This window comes from Brienomyrus brachyistius, chromosome 6 (assembly GCF_023856365.1).
Source record: "Brienomyrus brachyistius isolate T26 chromosome 6, BBRACH_0.4, whole genome shotgun sequence".
Taxonomy (NCBI): Eukaryota; Metazoa; Chordata; class Actinopteri; order Osteoglossiformes; family Mormyridae; genus Brienomyrus; species Brienomyrus brachyistius.
Window position 1 is genome coordinate 22101134 of NC_064538.1, and position 8681 is coordinate 22109814.

An 8681-nucleotide genomic window follows, 5' to 3' on the forward strand; every position below is an offset into this window, starting at 1 on the left:
GTCCGTTAAGACTCAAATTCTGATAACCCAGTCGAACTGGATAGTAAACAAGTTGAGTCCCAACGTGGTGCTGATCCTCTGGCTGCTGTGTCCCTCCCCCCGGTCCAGGTTTCCATCAATGGGAAGAAGGTGGACCTGTCTTACAGCTTCACGGAGAGCCGGTCCATCTCGCAGTGCGTGGATGCCAACCCCTGCGAGCGGCGACCCTGCCGGAATGGCGGCACCTGCCTGTACAGTGCAGAGTATGAGTTCCAGTGCATCTGCCAGGATGGTTTCGAGGGTGAGTTCCAGAATAATTTGAGAGGAACTACCATGCACTTCATACATGTACATATATTTCTGTGGAAAATTCTATAATTGCCAAAGTTAGCCTCTCCTCCCTATGGTCAGAGAAAAATTAGCGTAAAAGAAATTCTCAAAGCACATTGTCTGCCTTGATTCACCTCCCCATCCTTGCAGGCGAGCTCTGCGAGGTGGTCAAAGATACATGTCAACACAACTCTGAGTGCCAGAATGGGGGCCGTTGCCTCGCCAATCGCTGTGCGTGCCCCTCTGGTTTCACCGGCCTCTTCTGTGAAATGAGTGAGTATTACCCCGCCCTCTGAGCCTCCACCACCAGAGTGGGAACTCCCTGGCACTAACGCTCATCATAACGATCCTTACTCAGTAAATGTCAGAGAATGAAAATTGTGCAGGAAAACAAAGTAAATAAAAGGGAAACGGACAGTCAGCTGTTGTAGTCGATGTTTTCTTGGATATGGGAAAACACAGAAAGTGACAGAGACGCGTGCCTTGGAGGAAGGGTTGTGCCTGGTGGTGGGTTGTGCATGAGGTCTGCAGATGGAGGCCCACCATTTTGTGGGGGGGGGGGGGGAGGGTGCAACTGAGGGAGGTGTCCTAGGCCCAAGGGTGTCCCAGGAGAGGGCCCAAGTAGGATGGGTTGCGTGTCTTGTAGGCTTAGTAAAGGTAATTTTGTCTCGGCCTGTGGAATTATGCGCGTCAGGCCTGCGCAGACGCCCCGGTGCATGCTGTCAACTTAACCTGTGCGGCATCCCGATCGATCACTGACGTGATGACATAATGTCTCTCCCGTTCGCTTTAACCGATATATTCCACACACACAGGACAGTCTCTGAGCTTCCCCGATGCCATGTGGGATTTGGAGGGTAGCGGGGGGAATGGTACAGTATCCTGTCGTTGAGCTTGACACCCCTTGATTAACGGGAGGAATGTTGAGAATAAGTCACCTGCCTGCCTAACCGCCGTCAGTCGGCACCCTATTTATCTGTACTTGGGAGTCCTTGTCTTTCGTCGTGGATTTGCACGGAAATGGGGAATTCTACATAACAGATATAGAGGGGTGTCCCATTGTGGTGGACACCGATTTATTATCCGGACAGTTCAGTCTCTTCCAAACCGGCAAAATGTAGAATTCCCCTTTCAAACCCCCCCCTCCCCCCCCGGACCGCACCTCAGATCTGTGACATAACAACTCACCCCAACATGTCATCCCTTTGTCGTCTTTGAAACTGTCTGCTTGAGAAAATAAAAGAAAATCGACTGTCATTCTCCATTGTCAGTGTCATTGGAAAGTGAATTGTTGATATGCATTATGATGCTCTGACCGACTAAACCACTAAAACGTATTTTAAAGAGTGTAGTTGAATCTGCAGCGTCCATGTGATTCTCGGATCCCTTCAGGTATTCCTTCATGTATGCATGTACACTGTCAAAAAAGTCCTTCTTTTACTATTAACACATTTGTTAATATACATTTGTGGAACCTTTTGTATCTTTGGAGACTTGATGTCCAACCATTGAATTCGGAGATTCTCACAAAGTGATTTTATTTTTCTATGTAAAATTTAACCAACATTTCACAATATTTTCTGTACAGAATTAATTGCAAAAATAATAATTTGTGCTACACTGACATGCTTCATATGAACATATATTATAATTATACAGTGGTACCTTGGAACTTAATTCTTTCCAGAGGACTGGCTGAGTTGTGATTTGGCTCGAGGTTCAAGTCAAAATTCCCCTAAGAAATAATGTAAATTTAAATGTAAATGTTAATTCAAATGTAAATTTAATCTGTTCCAGACCCCCAAATGATCCATCCATCCATCCATTTTCTTAACCGCTTATCCTACTGAAAGTTTTAGCAGTTCTGTTTTAGTTTGTCATGTTCCAACTTTTCATTTGATTTGTGGATATATTTTTCTCGACTGACCCGTTTGAGGTCCAAATTGGTGAAGTTGAACACGTCTCGACCCATACGAGTTTTACCAAGACCGGTCAAGTTCCGAGATTTAGGTTGAAGTACAAGTCAAAAAAAAAATTTGACAGACCTGTTCAATGCCTGAGTTAAGAGGAGTTTGAGTTCCAAGGTTCTACTGTATGTACGCATATATATCCGTCTTTTTTCTGTGCTCTCAGGAGAACTTAAAGGAGCGCAATACAAAGCAGCCCTGGTCTAATTACTCTGAGTACGGAAAGTAGCAGCAGATCGACATGGGAGTAGAGTCAGTGCTTTCTGTGTCCCTTTTACAGATTCCCCTGCTGAATATGCAGCCTATTTCCATGACAATGGGTACCTGGCACTACCTAAGTCAGTCTTCCCACGAAGGTAAGGCACTGATTAAAACACATTACATTCATCTCACACCTATCACCAACTTTGAGAATGAGATTTTCATTTTCCTGTAGGATTATGTCAATCAGAATAAAGATCTTTGGCTGTGATTTGCTAGCGCACTTTTGACTTTTGCTATTTTCGATTTCACAAGATAAACTAAATAAGCAGAATGGTAAATTGGTGAGTGGATGGATACACAGTTGCTCACGGACGTAATATGATCAGTTTCAGCAACACTGCAGAATTCCTGCAGGTTTCACTGAGTCTGGGAAAGGACTCTCCCTTTAAATGACAGCCTCTGTAATCAGCATTGTCCTCCATCGGGGTTATTCACCATTTCTTTTGTTTCAGCTCTCTCGATGCCCCTGAGGTCATTGAGCTGGAGATCCGGACAGCTTCCTCAGAAGGCCTGATACTGTGGCAGGGAGTGGTAGGTCTATGGGCTCAGGGGAATGCAGTGAACCTAGGGGGCATCAGCATCACGCCACCTTTAGCGCCTTTCATTGTACCTTGCTTGCAAACATACAGACCAATTGCCCTCAGCATCTTTGCAAATCTTGCCATAATATAATTTGTATATAAGTTCACAGCTTTTTTACCTTTATAAAACAACAACGGTAATATTATTATGCTTGTTGTTATTAACAATAATAATAATAATAATAATAATAAACCATTGCTGCAGAGAATGATTCTTTTATTGGAAAAAATGTATTCTGTTTTTGAATGTTTTGTTGTAGAGTAGAATTACTCATATACTACGATATATGATGTTCTCTCGAAATTCAGATCTGCTTAGCATGTTGAAGCCGCAGTCTTGCATGCGACACTTTGATCCCACCGTTTGCCCTAGTCGCATGTTGCCTGGATCGGCTTTGATGCACTAATGCACCTTCCCTCTTTCCCAGGAGCAGAACAGCGCTTTGCCTAAGCTGCATGCTAATCGAAAGGTATTCCCTCCCTCTGATGCAGGCTCCCCATCCTCATGCTTTGGGGGGGGCAGGGGGGAGGAATGTTTAGAGCTGCAATGTAGACGGCATGTTTTGAAACATGAAATGTGTTCCTTGTTCCAAGCAGCCTTGCCTTCAAGGTAGCTGCGATGCTGTTATTATATTCATTCTGCTCAGAGTAATTTAAAAACCAGTCTCACAGTGTCACTTACTCATCTTGTTAACACATTTTCTCTTCTTTATTTAATACTGCTTTTGTTTGCGTCACACTTATGACTTTGCAGGGACACGCTTGCTTGGTGGCCTGATTCAGGTCCCTCCCACAGAAAATATGCAAAGAAAATGTTTGTTATAACTAATTTCGCAACACATGCACATTTGCCCATACATACCGTAGTACATAATAGATCAATAGAAATTATCATTAAAAAAAAGGTAATTGCTCATTATAATTGGCAGTGGTGGCTTAATGGTTAGGGAAGTGCCCTTGTAATTGAAAAATTTCAATCCCTGACCAGCAAGGCACCACTGATGTACCCTGAGCAAGGTACCCCACCCCCCCCAAGCCCTGCTCCCCGGGCGCTAAATTAGCTGCCCCCTGTTATGTCACATATGGGTTAAATGCAGAGGACACATTTCGTTGTTGTGTACTGTGTGCTGTGGTGTGTCAACAATGACCACTGATCACCAAATTAAAATGCCGGTACCATTTCCTGTTTAAGTATGGCCTTGATGATGACATTTTGAACAATGTGTTTATTACTTGACATATACTTAGTTTATATGTTAGGTACTGGCTTGATTGACCTCAGGCAAAACAACCAGCTGTGTTTTGATGTAACAACTGTTTATAATATGGCTAAATTATTGCTGATCGTTATGTGTGGTTGTCGCTGCCCCTGTTTTCAAGAGCTCTATCGATTATTGCATTTCTGCATAATGGGGCAGATCCAGTCACAATTGCCACAAATTGCTTCTAGACTGAAATAAGACAAAACATTTCATGTTTTTTATACAGTTGACATATTTGTGCTCTTAATAAATTTGCAAATACTTACAATGGATTTAATCCCCAGGAACTCGGAGATCAGGGAAAAGGCAAAGACTTCATTAGTCTTGGTTTACAAAACGGACACCTTGTCTTCAGGTATAGTCTTTGGAAACGTGCAGAATGTTCCTATTGCCTCTTGCCTATAAAATAGCATGTACTGTAGCTATTGTGCACATCTGCTTATTTTTATTTGTTAAATGGTATATACACATATCCCATGAAGGAATTTAAATTTAGAATGGGACAAGGATAACCAATGCAGACACTCATACTCACTGGCCACTTAATTAGGTACATCTGTTTAACTACTTTATTTGGTACTATGAAGGTGTACCTAACAATGTGGTCAGTGAGTCTATGAATCCCCCCCCCCCAACTGCAATATGTGACGTTGCCATTTATTAATGCCTGCAGAAAACGTTTGTTTTTCATATTCTTGCCATGAACAGTTTCTACACGTTTGTGTTTCCGTATGAGGTCTGTACTCAGAGCAGTTGTGTGGTTTTTCTCCTGTTCACAGCTACCAGCTGGGAAGTGGGGAGGCCAGGATTACTTCCAGAGAGCCAATTAACAATGCCGACTGGCGCATGATTAGAGCCGTGAGGTATACCGCAAACCCTAACAGTGTCTGAATTTCAGCAGGATATGCTTTAAAATACTTAAAGGCACACATGTACAAGCCATGCAGACAAGGGGGTCAAAAAAACAATACAAAAACCAAATGATCTGTTTTCATACATAATTATAATGGCCATAAAATAGAGCTGGACTAATTTGTGGAAAGAGTTTTAGTGTTGGTGTGGTTTATGTGTACTTCCTGTAAAGATATCACTTTCAGTGAGAAAAAATGTAATGAAACTATTTTCAAACCTGCTGCATATATCTTTTAAATATAACACTTTATTTATGTAATATGTCATTTGAGCATGTCTGATCTTTTTATTAGTCAATAAATCAGCATAGATTGATGATACTTTCCGAACTGAGCTGTGACTGTTCCATGGCATATGGGACTGTATTATTTATACAACTATATTATTTATATACCTGTATCGTTTTCCATTTGGGCAGAACTGGCAAACAGGGCTACATCCAGATTGATGGAGGACCCATCAGCAGAGGATTGTCACGGGGCGAAAGTGTAATGGTGAACACGAAAGGCGATATCTATCTTGGTGAGGACACACTGATGGCCAAAAATGGCTTAGCTTTAACAGCATTATAGTTTTCTTTTCTTTTTTTTAATTGCTTTCATTCAGCTAAGGTGTTTTTTGGTCTCCATAGGTGATGATACAGAAGGCAGCTTTTTGAGCAATGTTGCCGGGCAACTGCCAACTAGATGAGAAAAAGGGCAACTCTAGGGTGATCACTAAAACGTGCCCACTGCCAATCGAAGTTTTTCAAATAGAAATTTGTTGCCCAACATAATGGTAAAGTGCCCAAGCACCATTGGTTGGCAACATTGCCCAACAACATTGCTGAAAAAGTTGCCCGGTGTATCGGCACCCTCGGGCTCCTAAGGCTAAGAAATGTGCGAGTGACGTTTCTCTGGTTTTTGCTAGGTGGTGCTCCAGACATGGTGGCACTTACAGGAGGAAAGTTCTCCACTGGGATCACAGGCTGCATAAGGAACTTGGTCCTGGCGAATACCTTACCCTGGGACAGGCAGTTGCAACCCATCGACATACTGGCCCACAGTGGAGAGGGCATCAGTGTTGAGCGGTGCTCATCGTAGGCAGCAGAGCCCATTGACTTTGGAGGGAAAACAAATACCATTCATATACATATACAAACACAAATATGGTGCTTTGCTGCTACCCAAAAAAAAGAAAACAAAATCACAAAAACAAAAGGATTGTCTTTTCTCTGTGTTGCATTAAAGCAAAAAAAAAAAAAAAAGAAAAACGCAAAATATTAACAAGTCTTCACAAAAATCTCCCTCAGTGTTATATCACCAGTGAAGGACTATTAAGCAAAAGATCAAGTTCAGCTTCAGTTTACATACTCAGTTAACTTTTAGCCATGAAACGAAAACAAAGATAGACCTTTTGTGATGGATCCATGTGGAGTTGGGAGATTTAACAGCACTGAATATTATTTATATACATATATATTTTTGTGGGGGGAGGGGGGATGCAAACTAACCATAACTTGCTCCTAGAGTGTATTCTGGGTTCTAATACTGTGTGTCCGAGGCTCGGTGGCCAAGTTGTGTTAATACTTGAAAATGTTTAGGCCTCCTCTGTTTATTATTTCTCTGCTTTTCTTTCCGGAGACCATTTGGGCGAGCATGCTCAAAGCTTTGTTACACGCGGGGGTCAAAGGTCACGGCTCAAAAGCAGTATCAAGACACAGCTCAGGTGAAGAAACGATGCCGAAGACGACGTGAATAAGGCTGTGCTTTTCGTTGCGCTCAATTATCTTGTTTCTTCTGGGAAATCATCTGCCTTCCATGCACATCAAGCTATTGTGCTTTTTTTTTCCGGAAAGCAGCCAGGTTCGGAAAAATGGTGCTAATTATCGGGATAAAAGAATCATCATGTGGTCGTTTTTAGCACTGTGTAAAAGCTGTGCTAAGACTGTTTTCAATCACCAAAGTTTTTAACTATAAAAGTTCTCTCCCTGTATAGTCACCACTTCTGTTGTCTTTGCACAAGACATTGGATGGTTTCCCCAACCATTTATCATCAACTGAATATCGATATTATTCGGCTGTTTGATGGGCTTCTGTCCAGCTCCTTGTAATCGCTGAAATCTTATGGAATTGAGTGGATCTCAAATGCTTAGATGTGAGGTGAACTGAATAGTTATGTAGCAATTTTTTTTTACCTAGTTAATTTTATGTACAACCTAAAAATACTTAAAAGGCCACTCATCTGTGTTCAGTTACAATCATGATACCTATCTGCTAGTCAGGTAAACCCATAGTCCAGACCATTGTATTTGTCCAATTTTTTAAGTGATAGAAGTGCCTTGTTTATACATTTTTTTAGCCTCCCATCCCACCACTGATCACCACTCTGTCTCTTAAGTTAGCAGAAAGTCTTTTGTCGTAATATATGTTGTCCCACGGGCATTTCTCTGCCCACACCACCGGAGGAATACTGCAGAGCTGCCTCAGGAAAGACGTCATTCTCATTCAGAGACATTATCAGTGCTGGTTTTAGTAATTTAGCCTAATTACTTGCACTGCAGAGAAAGTGTCACGGTCATCAGTTTTCTTGGTGGGTGGGTGGGGGGCTCCCGAGTAAAGCCTAGCCTAGGGCCCCTGAAAAGGCCCCTAGCCTTGCCTTAGATTCAGTATGATAGGACAGGGTCCTTAGATGACACAGCATTGACTGTGTTAACACACTGGATAGGGCTGAACAAAAGAAAGATCTTTACGTAGCAGCTAGACGTGGCGTAGGGCGACAGTTTCACGAAAGACCACCAGGGGCTCCCTCGAGCATGCTCGCCAACATGAGTGAACCACGTGGCAGTTCACTTCAGAGTATCACCTACTTGTCACTTTTAAAAGCTTTACATTGTTTAAAATAAATAAACAAGCACCATCAAAACAAACGTATGTCATTTTTTATTTATTTGACTTTATTGCCATTTTCTGGGCTGATTCTGCTGTTGTCGGAATGACTGAGTTTCCCCTTTTTTGTCTTTGGGTATTAAATGCATAATCGCTTCCCTCCCTGTTCTTCTCATAGAAAACAAAACTGAATTAATCAAAGTTCCCTAAATGATTTTTGCCTACTGTCCCTCCATCCATCCAAAGTCATGCTGTGGAATAGTAACTGACTGGAAGATCCCAACTTTGAATGGAGAATTAACCTTTTTATATAGTAACCTCAACAGTCATGTTATTTTTCAGATGTCTTTCTTATTAAACATGATGTTCTGTTCACTTTTGATCTTGCTGAAATGTCCTCGTATGTCACAGTTCCTGTAATACATCACAGCACGCAATAATGCAGATATCTTTAGTTTCACTTGCTGAAATATTCATGACTTATTACACTACAATGTGAATTCACATTTTTTTTCCTAC

The 8681-nt window shown here is 41.9% G+C and overlaps 1 protein-coding gene across 13 annotated transcripts in view; it reads left to right on the forward strand.

Moving 5' to 3' along the window:
* The window catches only part of hspg2 (heparan sulfate proteoglycan 2), a 114984-nt gene extending 106442 nt beyond the window's left edge, over positions 1-8542 (forward strand). For 10 of the 13 annotated variants that reach the window (XM_049016656.1, XM_049016658.1, XM_049016655.1 and 7 more), the window contains 10 exons: positions 109-280; positions 460-582; positions 1125-1181; positions 2557-2632; positions 2993-3071; positions 3550-3591; positions 4668-4738; positions 5163-5246; positions 5714-5817; positions 6205-8542. In XM_049016656.1, the coding sequence (XP_048872613.1) occupies positions 109-280; positions 460-582; positions 1125-1181; positions 2557-2632; positions 2993-3071; positions 3550-3591; positions 4668-4738; positions 5163-5246; positions 5714-5817; positions 6205-6377 (981 nt within the window). In that variant the 3' untranslated portion in view covers positions 6378-8542. The remainder of the gene's footprint in view (positions 1-108; positions 281-459; positions 583-1124; positions 1182-2556; positions 2633-2992; positions 3072-3549; positions 3592-4667; positions 4739-5162; positions 5247-5713; positions 5818-6204) is intronic. The other 3 variants (XM_049016657.1, XM_049016666.1, XM_049016659.1) reach the window with 2 other exon arrangements.
* The last annotated feature ends 139 nt before the right edge of the window (positions 8543-8681 follow it).